At 42.8% G+C, this 23,231-nt stretch overlaps 1 protein-coding gene across 2 annotated transcripts in view; it reads left to right on the forward strand.

Annotated features, from left to right (window-relative positions):
• ITGA1 (integrin subunit alpha 1) overlaps positions 1 to 23,231 on the forward strand; it is an 880,323-nt gene that overhangs the window by 624,121 nt on the left and 232,971 nt on the right. For both annotated transcript variants that reach the window (XM_085631246.1, XM_085631248.1), the window contains exons 12-13: positions 8,133 to 8,275; positions 11,945 to 12,088. In XM_085631246.1, the coding sequence (XP_085487372.1) occupies positions 8,133 to 8,275; positions 11,945 to 12,088 (287 nt within the window). The remainder of the gene's footprint in view (positions 1 to 8,132; positions 8,276 to 11,944; positions 12,089 to 23,231) is intronic.

Below are 23,231 nucleotides of genomic sequence, written 5' to 3' on the forward strand. Positions count from 1 at the left end.
ACTTATTTAATGGTTTTCAAGAGGCTGCCGGTAGAACTAGAGTCTGTGCTGATAAATAAAACAAGCAAACATGGATCTGAGCGAAAGGAGTACTGAACATAGCGGCATGGAGGAGATTCACCCCGTTCAGATACGGGCGCCAGCATACATGCCACATGTCATTTAGGAAACCACTATTCAAATAACAATACCTGCGGACTGCAACGGCTGGTTGATAAAGGAGGGAATTGTTTTGTATTAGTTACCCTACTGTTACTCTAAAGGTGAGTATAGGGGTGGTGTTCTTAATTTCAGTGGTTAACATTTTCACATGACAGCAACTCTTCCAGGGAATGACAGGCCTTTGTCGCTGGTAGCGCCCGGTGCGACAATCTTTTCCAGCACGCCCCTCCCCCCATGACCTCCTTTCCAGATTCCCTGACTACCACCCGGCAAAAGTGCCCCTCATCTCTCCATAGCCCCTCTCTCGCATACATTTTGTTTGTTTTAAAGCGCTGGTACAGACTGGCTTTACTAATCCACTCAGCTATCCAATTAGACATTCGATCGCCAGGCATTTTGGGGATCAATATAAGGCCCTTAACAGGGAACGCGATCAATATTTTCAATATCTATAACCGTTCTGTAGTGGAAAACAAAGATCCCCCGACCTTATCTACTCTTGAAGAACATCTCTCGTCCAGCAAGAGTCTCCCATCCATGATTATTGCAGAAGACTTTAATACCACCCATGAACCCTTGCATTGTATGACCACTATTACCCAGAGGGAAGACAATTTATTTTAGCATTCCAATTTTGGAGACTGAACCCATCAAAACCTGGAATTCTGCATCCTTGCAAGTTCTCTCACTAACTTTGACTTATGGTCTCAGAGCCTGTATTGGGAGGTCCAAATATGATCGGGATAAAACCTTTACTTTTGAAAGGGCTCAACAGAGAAGTCGTATTGATTATTTTATTCTGGATACTAGGCTATGGGGTATTCTACAATTTCAGGGTGATCCCTAGATGGGATAGTGACCATAACACCCTAGAATTCTCACTCTCTGCTGAAATGATTGATGAACTGGCTGCTCACGGTAGGGAATTACCAGCTTCACCCATTCCAACTAATAATAAGCAAGCCATAAAATGGCCCTCCCTTGCAGGCGATTCTGTCCCGCTGACCAAAGTGTACAAGGTATTTTCTTCCACCTTGGCCTCTCTGCGATTCACCTTCCAAGCATCTGTCAATGTTAGATAGGCATACAAAATGATTCCGCCTATTAAAAAGCTTTTTCAACACTCCTATCAAGCAATCTACCATTAAAACACATAAAACTACTCCTTGGTATGATGCTGACAGCTGCTGTGCCAAATGTAATCTTATTTCGGCTGTAAATTCTTATAAGCTGGCAGCTGTTAGGGACTCCAGACTCTCCTACAAGAAGGTTTGGATAAAAAAACAAAGAAGCTGAGACCAAGCACATTGGCAGGACCTTTAAGAGGCCTCCCGGAAGAAAAAGAGTTGGGAAAATTATATCCAACAGCCATCCATTCCCGAAACTTTTCATTTTGTTTTACCTGCCATTTGGATGAAGCGCTTCTCAGAGTTGCATGTTGCTAAAGCTCTTGCCCCAAAACATCCAGTGATCAGAAGCTTAAATTGAATGGGTCATATCACACAAGACGAGGATCGGCTATGTTTTTCTCTGGCTAATACCAGAAAGGCCATAAAATCATTTCATCCAGGGAAGGCATCTGGGCCTCACATGATCCCTGGAGATCTCTATAAATCTGAAATTGATATTTGGGCCCCTTATATTAATCGCTTATCCAGCGACATCCTGAGCGGAGCTAATCTTCGCACCTCTTGGGTTGTGCTCATCACATTCTAATTTATAAGAAAGGTGACAGGAATGATCCAATGAATTATAGATCTATCAGTCTCCTTGACAATCTTAAAAAAATGTATTATCAGTTGTTTGGAACATTACAGGACTGAATAATTTTTTTTAACATCCTTTCACCATTCCAGGCTGGCTTCCATCGTAAGGCCAGCACTATTGGTCAGATTTGTAGGTTCTATTTAATTACCTGGAAATATATCACTATACAACAGGACTATCTATATTGGGCCTTTGTAGATCCTAGGGCAGCTTTTTACCTGGTTTCCAGAAACACTCTTTGGGAACTCCTCACAGTATTGGGAGTTCTTCCACACATTTTGAACACCATTATTAGGATCCATCAATCCACCAATGCCCAAGTCAGATGGGGCATGATCTCTTCCTCAGCTTCCCTCCCTTGGCAAGAGGGCCCCTCCTCTCTACATAGACCCTCTCTCACATACATTTAATTTGTTTTAAAGTTCTGGTAAATGCTGGCCTTCTTTATACACACAGGTATCTACTTGAAATACAGATCTGTTCTTTGCTGCAGGCATATTACCCCTCTGTGCTACTTTATGATGAGTCAAAACTGCCAGTAGACAAAACTTCGATCTCTCTCTCTCTAGCAGGAACTTTAATCACAAGAGTTATGTTGACATTTTTAGTGCAGCCTGAAATCTGGTTGCACAGGAACTGTGCATCTGCTGCTTTTAAATCTTAAGGTATTGCTAAACACAATGCCCCCACCAGAGGTCAGCACCCCCCATTCCAGGTCAGCGCCCAGTGAGGCCACACCAGTCGTTTGTTTGACAAATTTGTGCTCAGTAATATCAATTGTCGCTCACTCCAGCAGCTCACAAGCAGTGAGACCTGCCACAATGGACAAAGGCAAGAATATTATGAATTCCACTTCATCGGGCACATCAAATCCTCATCCGCCCTCTAAACGTCCTAAACTTTCTAGGAAAACTGCTGCTGATACTACCGTGGCCCCTTGCGATGGATCAGTAAGGGCTAAAAAAAGGTATCTGTACAGAGGCCGGCAGCTATCTCCAAGCCCCCTGATCTGGTAATATATTACAGTTGTCTGCACCTTTGGACTACACTTCAATGGCTGCATCTTTCCAAGCTCTGACAGAGCCTATTAAGACTACTTTTTGTACCATTACGGATATACTTAAAGCTATTGAATGTTCTGTGTTAACATGTGTAGAACGATTACTTTCGCTAACTAGGAAGGTTTGAATGAGTACTCCAATAATAATGGTTTAACTTCAAGATATATTGCATCTCTCCCACCACAACAGGCAATTTTTAAGATACCCAATCGACCTGTGTTAAATCCAGTGTCCCAGTCTCAACATGCATCAGTCACAGAAAAGAATAGGCTTCCTATTAAAAGGGTCCTATGTACCACCCTGCCTAACACCTGTTCTGTGGGAACTGCTCCCACCCACCCTCTACCTACTTCTGATTGATTAGACCCGCTTTCCCTGCTGTGACCCCCTTTGTGGTCATTTTGGCCAATGTTCCACCCCTTTGTGCCCTATATAAGAAACATGGGAATCAGTAAGAAACAAATCACTTAACTGGCTAAACACAAGAGTTGGATTGGGGGGAGCGCTTTTTGCAGATTTCAAGATGGCTAAATGAGTCGGGTGGTTTGGCAGAGGATCTAAAGTACTTCAAGGGGATTGTGTGGTGCTTTCCTTTAAATATCCAGCACTAGTAAATGACATCTTCATTAGAACTAGCTCAGTGTTTCTAAATCAGAATCAAATCTCTGTTTTACCACTTGGGTTTTTCTATCAACCCCCCACACAATTTTCTAGACAATCAAATGGAACAACACAATTTTTTTCTCAATCACAATCACTACCTCAAACATCAATATCATACCCTAACTATGCCCATCCACTTATGCATCCTTTTTCGACGTCCAATAGGGTTGATTGTTTTTCTAGTCTTACTGGAGTAGATTGACTGAGGGCTGAATCTTCGAATAGAACTCTCCTCTGCAAGTCTGCCCCTACAACTGTGACCCTGTTAACTCCCCACTGATAGTTGACGATCTATCAAATTCTCAACATCCTGCAGAGCAGTCCCCACTGCGGAGCGAGGTAAACATGGATTCTATAACACCGACTGTAAACGTCATCACAGTTTTATGCTGGAATGTAGCGGGGCCTCCGTAGTAAGTACAAACTACCAGAATGGTTAGATTTTTCAATAGGCTTCAACATCATTTGCCTGCAAGAAACATGGGCCATTGAACTAATTCATCTTAACGGGTTTAAGACATTTCATTCCTCAGCTATTCCATCGAGACATAGCTGTAAAGCCATCTAACTCTTTCTAAGAAATTGTCCAGGTTGATTTCTCAGCATCTTCCTCTTTGGTACTAGTAAACCTTTATAACATTGACTGTGACCTAGATATACTGGATAGTTTAAGTCAACTTGATGCTGACTTGGAATCATTAATTGATAAGGGGACAAGGGATAGAATCTTGATATGGGGGGGATTTTAACGTTCAACACTGTCAACTGTTAGCTAACAAAATTTGTGGCATGACCTCACCTGCAGGCGATGACGTTACTCACTTTTCCCATACAGAGTATGGAGAGAAACTTAAAGAGTTACTTTTTAAATATGTTTTAGTAATGAACTTGGAGATAGGCCAGTTGAAGTACTCTGCACATTTGATGGTAGTATGGGAAAAAGCGTTATTGATTTTTTGCTTTTTCCTAATCTTTATTCTGACTTAGTTCGGCCACTTTCCTCAGAGCTCAGTGTTGGACACTACATTTGTAAAAAATCAAGGGATTTTTCACCAAACCTTATCTGTGGAGAACATAAAGCTCTCTCTCACAAATGCTTTTACCCTGCGTTGGTCTATGGTTGATCCGACCAGAGTCTTAGAACAATGAATCCACCAACAGAGAAGGGCCTTTGATCTATGCCTAGACGAGTCAGCAGAAGCTACCATGATTTTAGAGGCTTTTAACCAAATTACTAAGGACATTAAAGAAGGTCTAACTTCCAATCAGAAGAGAGATGCTACAAAAACACAGGGTTGGTTTGACCATTCCTGCACCCAGGCTCCCAAAAACTTGAAAAGAGCCCTAAATATACCTAGGAACAGCTCAGAAATACCGAACTGTTGGCAGGCATACAGGCCAGCTCTAAAAAATCGTAAAAAAGGTTTGAAAGAGGAGGGCTGGGAAAAACTGCATGAGGCAAGCCATAACAAGGACACCACGGCATTCTGGTGTGTCATAAACTCTCCTTTCTTCAGTGACGATGACAAGCCCAGAATTGAGGTTGCAGTGACTGAAGAAGATTGGGTAGCCCATTTCTCTATATTATATACTGATACAAGTGATTGGGGCAGTTATAGCCCTACATCTGTGCCTGCAGTTGATTCCTCTATGTCTACATCGGCCACAGTGGCGATCGTGAGAAAGGGATACGAGAGGGGAGATACCTTTCTCCTCTCAACTTTTCCTGATGCAATGCGCTATTGAAGATGTACATTTTCAACTTTGTCCAAGGCTTTGTCCAAGGCTGTGCCTATATATTTATGTGAGTGTTGCCAAAAGTCCACTTTGACTTGCTGCACTTGGTGCCAGGAGCGGTGCCTGACCGGATTCATGTAAGGTTGCCCACATGCTCAATAAAATGTGCATACGTGCACTCAGGACTTGCGGAAAATATTCATTTATTGAAGAGATGAACACCAGCTCATGAAACTCGTTTCAGCTTGCCGGACTTGCTCACACACAGGTTCTTGTGAAAAGCAATCTTTTATCAGTGAATACACACCAATCGAAAGTGGATTGCGAACTTAGTATAACATGATCGTCATATTGAGAGGTCTGCACCACTGGATAAGCATTACCAAAACATAATGCATTAGTTCAATGTATCAAAATTAAACAGCAAGTTCAACGAAAAAAATATTAGAAATATGCTGTTGGTTAAGTACACAATATTCATCAGCCATCATGGTTATCAAAATCCAGCAGTGTCACCCATCATCATGAAAATAAATACAATATACAATTGATTAGTAGGTTCACCATGAAATAAGAATATGTTGGGTTACAACAAATATAGTTAAAGTCGGCGTACACAGTTAGAAGCCATCTCTTTCCATCAAAAAAGTGTGGTCGTAAAAATAAGATACCGTACATCGTAGAAAAAATGACTTCAGTTGTCATTCCTGAACTTTCTCCTTCTGATCCCCCTCAGTCTTCTAGCTCAACACTTGTGCCGGGCTACTCAGTTGGAGCTCTAAGGCTCTTTTCTTCACAAGATAATGCTCATTGAGATTGTCAACAATCTTCTAGTCCATGCTACGTAGAGGGTTTCCCAGGTGTGTTAACTAATCCATCAGGTCCTCCGGCCCTTTCTACTTCGCCATTAAAAGAGATTGACTGACTGCAATAACATGGGACCTCGGGCATTATAAGCAAGGCTTGACCCAAAAATCTATTGGTAATGTTGCATCCTCCTTTGCTAACCCAGACGAATTATTCCAATGTACCCCCTACTGATGGCCCCACTGACAACCCAAATATTTGAATTCTCTCATGGAACACCGCTGGTGTTCTCCATAAGGTCACTGACCCCTCAAGGAAGAAATCCATGGATTCTTTTCACTTTGTTTTAATCCAAGAATCCTGGTTCACAGAGTAGGGTACATTTCTTTTTGTTTTGATGCCATGCCTTCAACCAATGGTAGGTCTTTTTGGGGGGCCAGACATTTTCGGGATCAATATAAGGCCCTTAACAGGGACTGCGGTCAGTATGTTTAATATCTATAACTGTTCTGCTGTGGAAAACAAAGATCTACCAACCTTATCTACTTTTGAAGAACATCACTCATCCAGCAAGTGTCTCCCTCCCATGATAAGTTTCTGAAGGTAAGCAACATTTTACTATATTTAACTCTACATATATGTACCCTTACGATATATGGGATTATTTGCACAAGGCACAAGCACTTTAAGAGAGACGAAGAATAACAAAGGAAAGTAACCGTAAGACAAAGCTCTACCTGTACTATTAGACTTGCACAATGCACATGCACTTTAAGAGCATTGAAGAATCATGAAAAAGAAATTGTAAGATCACGCCCGACCTGTAAGATCAGATGATTCACTCTTTATGAATTATGCTTTTATGTTTCTATTTACATATGATATGTTGCACGAACTATTAGCACTTTTCTGAAACCCTAGTTTTAAAGGATTTTAATCATTGACTGTGACCCTCCAATAAGACCAGTTGATTTACATTTTATGCACTATGTACCTATTTCTATTCCAAACTAGTAGTCATATGACACACTGTATGAATCGCTTGTACAATGTTTAGCTTCATATGCAATGGTTTTAATTAATTATGCAATAATCTTATTTCTCTATATCTTCAAGGTACGTAGATGTGGAGTTAAGAATATTAAATCTATACTAACCTATTTGCACTAACCGTCCTGATATATTGGTCTTTTATATTTTTGACACAATATTCTGTCCACACGATATTTGTATTTGCGATATTCTGTCAGTGATACATTTCTGTGCTACGCTATTGCAATGTATTGCTGTATTGTACTGTGGGTTCCAGGTTGCACTATGTTTCCCTGTTTTTGTGACCTGCTATGCTTTAATTGTGTTGCTCTGTTCATGCAATTGTTTTATGTTCTGTTGTATACATCAGCTATGTCAGAAAATACTGCTAAATGTTCAACCCAATGCTGCACCCCCCTTGTAAAGTGCAACTGAGAAGTTAGAATTGACCACTGTCAAAGGAGGTAAAATATTGCTGTACCAGCGTTTCAACTTTGTAAGACAATAGTGACCCCGAAATTGTGGCAGAGATTGTTTTAGCCCTCCCAGTGCTCACTTCATCTGATACAGTCCTATATCTTTTAATTGTGCATTGGGTCATCATCCTACATTCAAGGAAAAACATTTCATACAATTTAAGTCATGGGCAAACTTGAATGTTATGCAGACTTATTCCCTGCAGGTCCTGAATAATTAAGTGGTCAGAACTGACAAGATGTTAAACTTATTTTAAAATGGAAAGCAGTTTGTTTCTATATGCAACAAGATCCTATGTCTGTAATGATTACGTTTTCATTATGATTTACTAACAACTGATTATAAACATGATGATAATAATGATGATGAACAGTTATTAAGAAGATTTTTCACATATGAATATATTTGATTTTGTCGCTGCTGTAGGTTACACTGTAAATTCTGCATCCATTCCTGGAGGTGAATTGTACATTGCAGGCCAGCCCAGGTATAATCACACTGGTCAAGTAATCATTTATAAAATGAATGGAAAGGAAATACAAGTATTGCAGACACTGGAAGGTGAACAGGTAATTTTGCTTAGAAAAGTGCAAATATGTTGATGATTCAAAATAAATGAGTAAGTGAGAATGCGTAAGAAGGCTATAAAACTAGACAGGATGTACGTATTGGAAATTGGGAAGTTGGTGTGATCATTGCCGGATCATGATGAATCTTCTTTTGCATTGTCTCTGTTTCACAGGATGATCCATAACATATACACTACATTTATGTGCTACCATGTCCAATGTGTATTAGATTGATTTGACAAAAGAAGAAAGTGGTTGCACTCCATTTTTAGGGACTGAGCACCAGTCTTGGCCTGTATTTGACTCGTCAGCATAGTATGTTGGAAAATCCTGTTCACCAAAGAAACATACATTTGATGAAGAGGTTTAAAAACGATTACATAAAATATATAATTGATTTTCAGTTTATTGATTTGTCAGCAATTGGGAGTAAGGGGCTCAACAAAAAGTATAAGCGATAGCAATCTGCTTCTGACTGATTGATTGACAACTGTGCCAACTATGAAACAGTGCTAAAGTGCTTGCGCTCCCTTCCTAAAATGTGGTCAAATTGGTTTAGTCACAATTGGCATATTTAATTTACATCCCCAGTAAAGTGCACTACATGAGCCCAGGGCCTGTAAATTTGGTGCTACTAGTGGACCTGCAGCACTGATTGTGCCACCCACTTAAATAGCCCTTTAAACATGTCTCAGGCCTGCCATTGCAGATCCTCTGTGTGCAGTTTTAATTGCCATTTTGACCTGGCAAGTTAATCCTCTTGCTAGGACCAAATCTTCCCTTTTAATTCATATGTCACCCTTAAGGTATGCCCTGGACAGGCAAGGATAACATTTTGATTACTTTATTACATTTTATAAGTGTCATTTCCAATTGACAAGACATTTGATCCCAAATTTGGTGTCCCAGGAATCACAATTTAAAATCTTATGATGAATTCAGATTTTAAATTGCAATTCTGAAAATGACACTTTTAGAAAGTTGGTATTTTCTTACTTTAGCCATTTGGTGCCCGCTTCCTGTCTATGATCACTTATCTGGGGTGGGTGACAGCTGGGCTTTGTGTATTTCCCCTGAACAGCCACACACAATGGGAGCTTAGGTGTGACCATATGGGTCATTCTGGCAGGATGGGGGGAGCTGGGCACAGCCTCACTTACACCTGAATAGGCTGTGTTCTGCCCATACACAAAGGGCTGCATACCCCCCTGTAGTGAGTCTGGGGCCAAGGCAGAAAGGGAGGACCTCTGTGCACTTCATAGACACTTATTTGAAGCCTCCCCTACTTCAAATGCACCACTGGGTATAAGAAATGGACCGCAACCCCAACACTTCAGTGCACTTCTGGACCTGTGCAAGGAAAAAGGACTGCTGTGCCAACGAAGGACTGCCACTCCACTGGACTGAATGGATTGGAACCGGCGCATCGCCCCCTGTTTGTGTGGACCAGAACCTGCGCTTCGCTGCATCTGCATCTCTCAGAGCCTCCACTCCCCCTTCGGAACTCCCACTGCATGACTCATTTGCCAATCTGCTAGACTGCTACCCCTAAAAAAATTGCTTTCTTGCTCAGCCCACCTGCTGCCTTCTTTCCTTCTGATCTGTTGGGAAGATTGGACCTACATCACTTGAACCTAAAGTAACTCCAAGGACTTGCTGGCTTGCCTCCAGATCTGAAGTCTCAGGGTCATAGAACACTTTCAACTATCCTGCTTCTTCACCTGCACTATGCCATCTGTGAGTCTGGTCTGCCAAGTGGTACCACCCCAGTCCTGTACCCTTGGAAGGAAGCTTGTGCTTGTTCAACACATCACTGCTGCGGGGACTGAACCGACGCATCGTTTCTTTTGTGTGGTCAGCTATGACGCATCTTAGCCACTGCACAGATTGGAACCAGCTCATTTCCCCCTGTTTGCTTGGACCAGAAGTTACGCATCACTGCATCTCCATGGTTGGGAACCTGTGCTCTGCCTTCGGAACCCCCACTCTGTGACGCTCCTCAAGCAAAGTCCTTGCATATCCCTCGACTACAGTATTGACGTCGAAGTTGAAACTGCATCACATCAGAGCCAATGCATCGTCGCTGTAGCGCCATCGGGCCAGTGCATCGCTGCCAAACGGATGGCTCAACCTCAACACATCGCCCTCTGCACTTCACAGCTCCTTCGTCGACAGGACCTTCGACATCAATGCAGCCTTAACCAAGGTACTTTTGATCAGTGGGCCCAACCAGGCCCCTGTTGCCGGCCCGCGCTCTATCGCGGTCGGCCTGAATTTTTTGTATCAGCCCGGTCTAGTGTGACCAGATGTCCCTTTTTGCCACTATTTTAACTTATTCATTTAAAAATCAATATGTTCGGATCTACCTATTGGATTTTTGTGATCTTGGTCTTGTTTTATTTATTGCATTAATCTCTATTTGTCTAACCCGGTGGGTATCTTATTGACTGGTATTTGCACTGTTTTTCTGTTTGAAGTGTTCCACAAAGATTTTGCACATTGCCTCTTAAGTTAAGCCTGACTGCTCTGTGCCAAGCTACCAGGGGGTGAGCACAGGTTAATTTAGGGTGTGTTTGTGACTAACTCTAACTAGGATTATTGTCCCTGCTTGGACAGGGTACACCCTTCTGCTAACTAGAAACCCAATTTCTAACACCTATCCTAATGGGCTGATGATGGTTGCTACTTTATCTGTGCCATGCTGCAGGCCCTGCCAGGTCAGATCAGAGTTTTCAACGCTGAGCCTAAAGTCCTAATTGACAAGACTAGCTGAAATCAGTTCATGGTGACAGCAGAAAAGGCAAAGAGGGGTAATGGATGACTAGCAAACATTTCTGGTGTAGCCCACATGCAGATGCACTGACTGCATCAGTGGCTCTACACATCACCCCAAAGATTAGTAAGTAAAAAATGTGTGATCATTGCAACATCATATTGACCATATGTCAGGGATGTATCACAAATACATCTCATAGCTTTTATCCCTTCAGATGTAAAGGAAAGAGTGTATTGTGCCAAAAAGAAGGTAGGGAATATGATCTCCTAGATCAAGAAAAATCCACTGTTCATATTCCTGTACTATACAAAAGAGGAAACCTTGGCAGAAATCAGACCCAAGGGGGTGCACATAAAGTGACTTGGACAGCGCAATTGTAAGGAATGGCATGTGATATATTTTGGGCTGAGTGTATCATGTACAGAAGATCTGGGCCTGTGGGGCCTTATTTACGAGAAAAGTGAGTCAGCGCGGTGCTGCAAGTCATTAGGCCAATGATTCAAAGCAAGAGAGAGAAAAACTCAAAGCGGAGAAAAAGGAAGAAGAGAACAATGGAAACAACAGTAATAGAGGGAGAAATAGGGGATAATAAATTACCTGCAGGAGTGAGATAAAGAGGCAGGAATTGTCTGGTGGTGAATTGAAGAGACATGAGGTGGAAAAAAACGTCCACGCAGCCTTGGTATTTAGCAAGGCCATCTTTATAGCACAATCCATGGGTTTCTGAGCAAAACGTTGGGCACCAGCATTTATTCTTTCATAAATTAAGCCTCTTACATAGTTATCATCAACTTTCTGAGTACCCTGTTTAGCCAGGCATGTGTATCTTTAGGGCAATAACAACTCTCTCACACATCTTTTGCTACGTTTTAACACAAATGTTTTATTCTTAGATTGGTTCATATTATGGGGGTGTTATAACAACAGCTGACATCAATAACGACACTTTTACTGACATTCTCCTCGTTGGAGCGCCAACCTACATGGGAACAGAAAAGGAAGAGCAAGGAAAAGTCTATGTATACACACTGAATGAGGTAATGTATCACATTATGTATGATTATGCTCATATTTGTAAACCATGTTATAGCATGAAACAAAGCAACCATTTGTTTTATCATCCATTTCAGATACTAGAAATTAAATTGTTACATTAAACTTTCAGCACTATATACTAAACATAAGCACACTTTGACACAAACAGCAAAGGTAAAGGTAATGTTTGAATAAACAGTCTAAAAAGTCTGTTTGGTATACTCACCTTTAAGTTTCCTAATTTAAATAAGTTATATATTTTAATTCATATTAGGACAATATTGAACCACATTTAAAAAAAATGTAATGAATACACACACATGTCTTATAGTAAGCCATGTACTTTCCATGCACTATGGTATAAAGGTGTGTGTGTAGCAGTAGACAGCCTGTTGTGCGCCAGGGCTTGGGAAGAGAGCAGCTGCGCTGTATTATAGTAGATATGGCTCCCCACTGCCCTCTCCCCCAAGACATACACTACGCATCAACAACTTTTGTTGATGCGTAGTGTTGTCCTTTTTACGTCTCACCTAAACAGCTCGAATGCGCTGTTGCAGCGAGGGGTATTGTATGCAGTAAAGAGCTTGGAGCCCCGCCATCACTTCCTATTTGAAGGCTTGACTGTCAGTCATTGTAGCTGGCTTGTAATTGGGTACTATACATATTACATCACTTCATTTTAATGTTTTGGAGCATGGACAAAGTACTAATTAACTGTATTTTATTTGTTTTTCCCTTACTGACGTTGTGCTTACGAGACCTTCAAACCCAGTATGGTCGACGACTGGAAGTGGTCACATCCATGTGACACGTGTTAAATGTTTGAATGATGTCTAGCTCTTAAAAATTTAATTACAGAGGTTTCTGCAGTGTTTCCCCTACACCAATGACACTAATTAATTCCGGAGATTGATGGCAGTTGGCGGAGACTCCACATGACCTGGATAGCAGTTATATGTAGGTTTTCCTCACCTCGTGAATCTCTTTGACTGAACACAGGGTATGCCTTCTATTGCCATGTGTTGACATTAAGGGCAAATGCTTTTGCCGCACACTACGCATGCGGTATTCAAGGACCAATGGAAAAGTGGCTTTTGTACATTATGCTCACAAAGACACGTTTCGTGGACTACGCATGGGCAGAGGCACTCGCTGAGCTGTGGCAATGTTAGAGCCAGCCTTCTTAATTCAAGAAGAAAGTATGCATCTTCAATATTTTTAGGATTGATGTTCAGGATTGAGGCACTAGTCAGGGGAGTGGCTACAGGGTGAAGAAAACCCAACCTCCACCAATTTTAGAAAGAGGCAGTTGTCCCCCTCAGCCCTGGCCAAGGATGCTCAGCAGGGTCACATATTTGCTGCTGCTCCAAGGTTTATTCACAAGAAGGGTGGAAGTTCACCAGAGGTGTTCTGTCACAGGCCCAAACTCCTTACAGGCTCTTATTGTTTCTCCGCTTTCCGTGTTGATCCTCTGCCATAAAATAAAGTGAAAAGAAGGGGCTACCATTGGCTGTGTGATAGTGCTTTTTCCCCTCCCACCATTATCTATGTTGCACCTCCCACCCATCCGCCCTCCCTATGTTGTCCATATTGCCCCTCCGCCTGCCATAACAAAAACAAAAGTGCCATGATGTGGACACCACTGGCTGCATCGTAGCCCTTTTTTTCCACCCGCCTCACCTCTCTCCCTCTATGGTGCTTTACTTTCCACCCTCCAGCACTGGCCGTGTCATAGTATATTAAAATAAACTTTCAGCCATACTGCACAATAACCTGCTGCTCTATAACGTAGCTAAAAACATTGACAAAGCAAGTTCCTCACGTAGGCGAGACCTATTGGCTTTAACTGGATGTTTGAGAATACAAGTTTACAGAACAATTAATTAAGCAATGTCTAACTGATTCAGCTGCAAACAACATCATACGGTGAACTGAAATATTTACTGGCAATAGGATGTATAACAGTACATAATTGAAATAGCAAATTAAGGTTTGAGGAGGAACATGGCGGCCGCTAGCTAAACAGCCGCGGTCGCGCTCTCTTGGGCTCTTCATTAGGGCTTGATGTCAGAGGCCTGATACCCTCCGAAAGTTTAAAGTACCCCTTCCCTCTTACCTCCTGTTATGTATGGCGAGATTACCTTTACTGGCTCTGGGGGGCATACGGTCCTGGATCCCCGTTGTGGCCTGACGGGAGTCGGAGTCTGGCGCTGGCAGTGGAGAGAAGCTGCGCGGGAGTGGAGACGTCGGGACGCGGCCCGCTTCCTGCTCTGGCTCAACGGAGGCAGTGACAGCACCAGCACCCACGCCAGCACCTACTCGAGCTTCCGGATCAGAATTGATTGCGGAGGTGATTTCGGGCGGCAGGTGGCAGACAACCAGGTTTTAGACCCCCAGGTCGTAGACCCCCAGGTAGGGTGTTGGAGTCTTACTCCCTCCAAGGAAGACTGCAAGGTCAGGTACTGTAAAGGGAAGAGGGAGCTTATTTTACTCCCGGGCTGTTCTATTGATAGCTCCATTGGCAGTACCCTTTTTACCTACTATAAGAAGGCATTTGCAATATCGAGGCTACCAGGGCAGGGGGAGGCACTCCCTTATTGTATGGATACTTGCGAAGTATAATCAGCAGATATACACTGCGAGCTAGAGTGGCCCACTCCTCCTTTAATACCGACATCATTCAGCCTATTCTGTCCCCCCAAGTCTTCCCCCCATCTCTGAAGTTAGACCATCAGTCAAGCAGCGCAAGCTGAAAGGAGACACAACGGATTTCGGAACTGCAATCAAGGGAGAGAGGCCGGTAAGGGAAAGGGAAAAGGCAGGGGCAAGAAACCATCACCTTTAAAAGTGAAAATCACTCCATCATTGAAATCGTATTATAAAGTAATGTCTACTTCTATCGCAGCTGCTAGTGAGCCTATAAAGAATGTTGTCCAGAATAGCCCGCAGGGAGGTGTGCATAGTCCACAAGGTCTCCCAGGAGTTGGTACAAGTAAACCTCTAGACCAAACTAGCCTAGCTTCAGAAACCACGCTTACCACCCCACGGAGCAATTTGAATGGTTCAAAACTATCGGTTCCTCTGACTAATTTAGTTGAGAGTTCTGATGTCTCACGGGTGCTTGTAACAACTGTATCTGCGATTGCAACTGCTGTTCACCCTGCAGTGTGCCTCTCCAACAGATTCTCCACCTTGGAAATACCAGACACCCAGGAAGATCAGGAGGAAGTCATTAACATCTCTAACGTCATAAGTGATGCTACCACTGAGAACTATGTAGCTTCAGATTCTACGACTCGCTCTTTGGCAGATCTACTACTTGCCATGAAGGACGAGATGACAAGCAGGTTTACTGTGTCGGAGACGAACCAGGCTGAGATGGCCAGTAGGTTTTCCATGTCAGAAGCAAACCAGGCTGCTATTCAATCATCCTGTGAAGTATTGGCTCAGAAACTGGAAGAAGTCACCATGAGGACAGATGCAATAGAGTCGGAGATCCCCAAACTTAAGGAAGCTATACATACCACCTCCGCAGATTAGGCAAAGTTATCAGCTCAAAATAAGGAACTGAAAGATGACCTTGAACGTTTAGAAAAAAAACACTCGAGGAAAAATAACTTAAGGCTCCTAAATATCCCCGAAGCCCTTGAGGGGTCTGATAGAAAGGGGTTTGTGATTTCTTTATTACAAGGAACAGTTTTAAAGAACTCTCCTAGCATAGATCTAGTGCACGAGATTCAAAGGGTGCATCGCGATCCTTTTAAGAGGAACCCTGGCAGGCGAAGACCCAGGAAGATACTGGTTAATTTTTTGTCATACTCCGTTAAGGAGTTAATTTTATCTTCTGCTCTCAAGGAAGGCACCATAACATCTACATCCATGGGTCAAAACCCCTTCTCCTTCTCTCTGATATTTCACATATCACGGCAACAAGACAATGGGAGTTGGGGAAGAGACTTGAGGAGCTAAATAGTCTGGGAGCCAATGCTCAGCTGAGGTTTCCTGCGTCATTATGTGTCATGTGGAACAATCACATGCACCAGTTCTGCACGGCTGAGGAGGTCGATGCCTTTATTGTTAAAATCAAAATGGAGTGGAGGGTAGAGAAGGAGGGCGTTGAAATTATGGAGGCTTTTTGGCATCAGATCCTAGAATTACTCATTAGTATGTACTATGTATTTTCTAAGAAACCCAAGGGAGCGGTGATTGAATAGGCTTAGCCTATTGGAAGGGAGGGTTCCTTACGGGGGAAGGGGTCACAGGGTGTGGGGGGAGGGATGGCGGGATGCACAGGGTGGGAAGCAGTGGATAAAATAAAAAATATGCCTCGTCTCATCTGAATTTTAGGAAATGTTTGTTTAGCCAGCGCCAAGGGCCTGCAAGCTGATGGCAGGAACTTCTATAAGAGACAGTAAGGTCAATTTTATCTCCTGGAATGTAAACGGGCTAAAAGGTCCACGTAGACAAAGGCTGATACTGAAGTATTTGGAGCTTTCGCCAGCTCAGCTCAGACACATCTGAGCTCTGCAGAATGCCGTTTAATATTCTCAAGAATCCCCTGGATAAAAAGTTATTGCTCCTCACAACAAACGATCAATAGTAGGGGTGTCGCAGTTTTGATTAAACAGGGTGTCTCTTGTTCTATAAAATCCATGCAGACTGATCAGACAGGGAGGTGGATAGTGACACAGCTGGATTTTGGAGGAACAGAATTAGTTTGCGCCTCCTTTTATGGACCTAATGTCAACAACCAAACCTATATTTGCAAGTTGCAATCTAAACTAATTATGGCAACTCCCACCTTGATTATAGGTGGAGATTTTAATGTCCTCCTTGACCCATTAAAAGATAGGTCAAGCCAGAGCCACTGTGGAGGCCCCCCCCGAATCCGTCGACCTATGAAAAATCTGCTATATGATTTGGATCTGGTAGATGTCGGGAGGGCAAAAAGGGGAGATCTTCAGGTGTTCACGTTTTACAGTAAAAAATATTGCCACTCATCCAGGATTGATTATATTCTCGCTAATAGGTATGTCCTGGATAGCCTGACCGGGGTTTCAGTATTACCAAGTCATCTCTCTGATCATGCTCCAGTGTCATTTTCCTACCTTAGGAAGAGTAATATGCTACAAACTAGATGGACGCTTAATAGAGTAAAGCTGTTAGACCCTGAAATTATTCGGGCCGTTAAATCATCCTCCCTAGAATATTTTTAATCTAATATCGGTTCTACGACCAGGGAGTTTTTATGGGATGCCTTTAAGGCCAACCTGAGGGGCAGGCTGCCATGCTCCTTAGAATCTGGCTGAGGCCCGGGAGCTACACATCATCGAGGGAAGAATCTTGCACTTAGAAGCTAAGAGGAATCAACTCAGCCATGGGAGCCCAAGAAGGTTGGCACAAGTCTAGGGAGATTTAGAGGGAGCCAGGCAGGAGTATAGGGGTAAACTGGACCAGAAGTGTAGGGCACAATGGCTCATTAAGAGCATGCAAAATTTTAAGTATGGGGAGAAGGCTGGCGCTTTACTGGCTTGGAAAGCAAGAGCCGACTGCTCAAAGAATAATATCAATGAGCTCATAATAAATAACAATGGGGAAAAATCAAGCAATGTAGAGGACATGCAAACCTGCTTTTTGGTTATTTATAAAGCAAACTTAACCCCCTCCCTAGATCAAATACAAACTTGGCTGAGAGGTAAATCTTTGTCAACGTTAACTGAAGCTAGTCGTGACCTCCCTGATGCCCCAATTACTTCAGAAGAGATTAAAAATCAAATAAAGAATTCCAAAAATAATAAAGCATCAGGAATAGAGGCACTCCCGATTGAAATTCACAAAATCTTATCAGACTTATTGACCCCGGTACTGGGTAACTTGTTTAATTCATTATATAGCTCAACAGGCCATGTCCCCAGATCCTGGAAGGAAGGAACCATTGTACTGATATTAAAGCCAAGGAAGGACCCACTAAAAGCTGACTCTTACCGCCCGATCTCCCTGCTGAATGCCGATTATAAGATCTTTATGGGTATTCTGGCAGGCAGATTGGCCAAAATGGTCCCTAACCTGGTTAACATCGATCAGAAGGGTTTTGTAACAGGGAGATACATCCACGAGCAGACACAACTGCTGATAGGCAACATTGACTTGGCCGTTGTAAGATCAGATCCCTTGGTAGTAGTAGCCTTGGATGCGGCCAAGGCATTTGACAGGGTCTGTTGGATGTGTCTCTAGGAGGTACTAGGGGCAATTGGCTTCGGCCCTATTTTTATTCAAACTCTGAGAAACTGTTATCGGGGAGCCTCTGTTAAGATTCTGTTGAATGGTATGCTCACCTCCAGTTTTAACATCCAGAGGGGAACTAGACAGGGGTGTCCTATTTCACCTCTGCTGTTTAACATCTATATAGAGCCATTGGCGCATGCCATTAGACTGGATGACTCAATTTACCCCTTTAAATCTCAGCATTACCAATGTAAACTGGCCCTATATGCGGATGTCATAATATTATACACCAGCAACCCGGGGATACTATTTTGTGGGTTGAAGCCCTTCTGGGAGAATTTGGTTCTATTTCTGGCTACTTTGCCAATTCTTCCAAAACGGAGGTGATGTGTTGGAATATCGACCAATGGGCGGGTACTACTAGCAATGAGTTAAGATATCTGGGCATTTATATTGTCAAAGAACTGGATAAAATTCTCAGATAAATTTGAATAAAACTATCAAGTAAATTGATAGCCTCTTTGCTAGATGGAGAAATCTTCCCCTGACAATCTACGGGAAGGTCAACCTGGTGAAGATGGTTATCCTCCCCAAGCTGACTTATTTATTCAGTGCAGTCCCCCTGGTCTTTCCCAGTATGTGTATTCGCAAGATTCAAAGTAAGATCGGGAGCTTTATATGGGGAGATAAAGGAGTAAGGCTGTCTTGGAAGAGCTTGAGGCATAAGCTTACTAAAGGTGGGTTGGCTCTCCAGACATCAGATGGTACTCAGTTGCATTTCAATTTAAAGGCATTCAGATGCTACTTTCTAAGCCTGTGGAGCCATCGTGGGGAAGGCTGTTGGGCGAGATGGCTATGATGGAGGGCGGAGGAGGCGGTGAAGGCTTTCTATATAAGTTAGGAGCCATGAGGTCCTTAAAGCTGCCCTGGAAACCTGGGGGCAGATCTATATTGGAGATGCGCCACTTTTACGCCGTCGTTGCGTCACTTTTGTGATGCAGTGGCGGTGTAAACCCTGCGCCACGTTGCGCCATATTTACATCGTGACGCATCTATGGAGATGCGTCACGATGTAAAGCCCTGCGCCACGTAAAACCTGCATCAGGTTTCACGTGGGCGTGTTGACAGAGGGGGGGCGTTCCGTCGCAGGAACGCCCCTGAAAACGCTGATGCGCCAAAACCCTGCGCCTGCTTGAAGCAGGCGTAAGGCTTGACGCACCATGTTAGGGATAGGGTAGGTTGGAACAGTGCTGGAGTTGCGTCGCGCTTGCGACGCATCTGAAGCACTGCGCCAACCTTACGCCATCGGATGCGTCACGCATCTGTTTATTCCTGCGCCATGAAGCGCCGCATTGTAAATGCGGTGCATCATGTGTGGCGCAAGGGTAAACTTGCGTGACGCATCATTCCTGGCGCATCCTTGCTGATTTGCAGGGATGCGCCAGGAAACATAAATCTGCCCCCTGGTATAAAGTGAGATGTAGATGGGGAATCGGATATTACTCAGATCATGCACCTATATGGGACTCCCCTGGTACACCATTTTGTCTTTTTAGACAGCCTGGCTGTACCAATTAAGAGAGGAGGCATCACCACCTGGTCTGACTTGGTGGACGTAGAAGGAATCCACCCCTGGGAGCTACTAAGAGCCAAGATAGGCCCTGGTTTTTCTAAGTTTGAGTACTTACAACTTAAATCCTGGTTGGAAGTGGAAAAGGGGATATAAGGGGAGACTGGGATACGGAGATTCTCTTTCAATCAACACAGCCAAAGAAGAAGGAAATCTCCATTTGGTATAAGAAATTTCTAGATGCAGAAGACATGGAACTTCCACCACAATCGTCAGTCTGGCACCAATCCCCCTTTGAGCCTAATACTGTAGACCTCCTTGAGCCCTCTTTGAAATTACTTTATAAATTTATTAAACCAGCCAGTCTAAAGAAGAATCACTTCTTTGTCACCAATCGACTTTATTATACGTCTGCCAGGATAGCCAAGTTTGCCCGTCTCCTACTCCAAAATGCCCTAGGTGCATGATACCTAATGCCAATGGCATTCATATCTTCTACGAGTGGCCCAAATTAAGAACTTTCTGGAAGGGAGTGGGTGACACTCTCTGTGGCATTTTTAAAGCCAACATCGAGGTTAATCTATCATTGGTGTTTTTTGGGAATGATGGTTTATTCAATCTGAACTCACCACAGATACATTGTGGGTTGCTGTTATACTTGGTGCTCCTTGCCCGGAGAGAGATATGTATAACGTGGTAAGATCCCCATCTCCCTAAGAGAGAAGAGTGGCTTAAAGCCTCATTTGCTATTGCCCGCCTAGATCAGAATGGAACTGGGGATAGCTCTATAAACATCTGGCAGCCCCTTATGAGCTGGGGCCGAGACCTGAGAATAATATAATCTGTGCTGGCTCTCCCCACGTCCTATGATTACACCAAGCCTTCATCAAACGGGGCCGGTGGGATTGACCTAAGCAAGTGCAGTAAGCCGTAGGGCGCCCAGTTGGAAAACGACGGCTTCTAAAGATCTGCAGAAGCTTATTGGTGAGATGAGGACAAAAACCCCCCCAAAAATAGCAAATTAAATGCATTGAACCAAGCCTTGTAGAAGATGTTTCAGTGTCTTTTACTGCACAGTAAATGGAAGCCTCCATGGCGTGAATCTGCTCTTAGTTGGAATATTCCGAGCCAAAATTAATTAATAAAAATGAGATTTCTTGAAATACTCAGGGACACAAGTACTTTTAGTATATTTCGCCTTGTCATTCAATCCCTTGTATTTTAAAATGGCACTCCTCATCAGTATTTAATCATTCAGTTTACACTGCAATACGAATGTCTATAAACATCATGAACCCCCAAAGTTACAGTACACCCCAACGTATACCAGATAGAACATCACAGTATAAGGGGCTATCACTTTAAATAAAGCAGGCCTGATGGCTCTGTCAAAGGTCACCACATCAAAATATAAGGCAAACCTATTGACTTTGTCAAGGGGTCATCACAGCAATAACATAAGGGAAGCCTTTTGGCTTTGTCAAGGGGTCACTACACTAAAACATAAGGCAAATTCCCCTGACATACACAGAATCCCAATCCCAGTTGAAGACCACAAACTTGCCATATGCGAACGATATGTTAGTTACCCTCACACGACCAGCTACCTCACTGAGAGCCCTCATGAAGCAGATCTCGCACTTTTCTTCCCTGTCTTGTCATAGGATGAATTTGGATAAAAATAAGGCTCTGCCTGTCACAGATACCAACTGGGGTTACAGGCCTGCCTTTTATTTTTTATTTTTTATGGTCTGCTGGATTTAGTTTTTGCTGGCTTAGATGCTTCGGGCACTTTGCCACTGCTGATGAGTGTCAAAGTGTAAGTGCTCCATATATAAAGTATTATTGTGATTCGTTCTCGATGATTGGCATATTTGATTTATTAGCTAAGTCCTTAGCAGAGTGCACTGTGTGTGCACAAGGCCTGTAAATCAAATACTACTAGTGGGCCTGCAGCCCTGATTATGCCACCCAAACATGCAGCCCCTTTAAATCTGTCTCAGACCAACCTCTGTAGTGTCCGCGCATGCAGTTTGTTACTGCTATGAAGACAACCTAGCAAGTGCACCCACTTGCCAGGCCCCAACCTTCCCTTTTCATGCATGTAAGGCACCCCTTAGGTAGGCCCAAGGTACCCCCATGGGCAGGGTGCAGTGTATTTAAAATGTAGGATATGTGCTAGTGTGTTTTACATGTCCTGATAGTGAAATACTGCCAATTTCGTTTTTTTTATTATTGAAAGGCTATTTGTCCCATAGGCTAACATGGGAGTTACTTTGTAAACATCTTACAAGAATAACTTTCCTTTTTTAAAAATTTTTTATTCAGCCAAAAGAGAAAAACAACCAGACAAATTACAAAACATACCATAAAGTCAGAGAGTCCAGACTGGATAAGCAGATATAGAGTATATGATATATACAAACAAACTCATCGTTACTCTTTAGTCCCATTGCAGGCAGTGCCAGATTCATTCTGTTCTAATCTGAGAGCGGAGGCCCCTGGCCTTTGCCAGGGCGATCTCTAATTCATATACCCCTCTTAACAGCTGCCAAAACTCCACAAACGTTGGAGGTTTAGGCTCAATCCAGACCCTGGCAATGCATAGTCGGCAACAAGCCATAATAATAGAAAATAAGGCTGCTGAGATTAAACCTGACTCATCTATTAGCCCCAACAGTATCTCTTTCTCTAAGATAACAATATTAGTCCCTGAAAGGTTACATAATTCCTTAGCAGTCCTAGACCAAAAGGCAGATAGTAAAGGACAGGTAAGGAACATATGTCTAATATCAGCAGCATACAATGTACATTTGGGGCAGAAGGTTTTAGGTGCCATATTGGACATAGCCCATTTTGAAATGATTTCAGGCGTATAATATAGAAGGAATAACATCCGATGCTGCTGAAGTTTTAAGTTAATAGACGTAACAGAAGTGTTAATAAGAATAACTTTCCATTGGGACCAGATAGAGAAATGAAGTTTAGCCTCTCTGAACTCAGAATTTACTAACACATCAATTTAGGAAGAAGGTTTTTGAATTGTGTGTTTGAAAATGCCACTTTAAGAAAGTATTCGTAACAACAACACCAATGCTGATACCTATTCACCTCATCACTTTTCTCAATCACACGTGGCACTCATAGTGACTGAAAGGAAACCAAATTCAATTTAAACTCATTTAATTTTTGAGAGTTTTTCGAAGAATTGTTATTTTTCAAATTCATCAGTTCATTTTTTTTAACATATTCCAATAACTTCAGACCACATAAAAAATGTACAACCATACAACCATACAACAGATTAGGTTTTCTGGTATAGCAATGACAATACATTACATTTCACATTA

Source organism: Triturus cristatus, chromosome 2_1, assembly GCF_964204655.1.
Source record: "Triturus cristatus chromosome 2_1, aTriCri1.1, whole genome shotgun sequence".
NCBI lineage: Eukaryota > Metazoa > Chordata > Amphibia > Caudata > Salamandridae > Triturus > Triturus cristatus.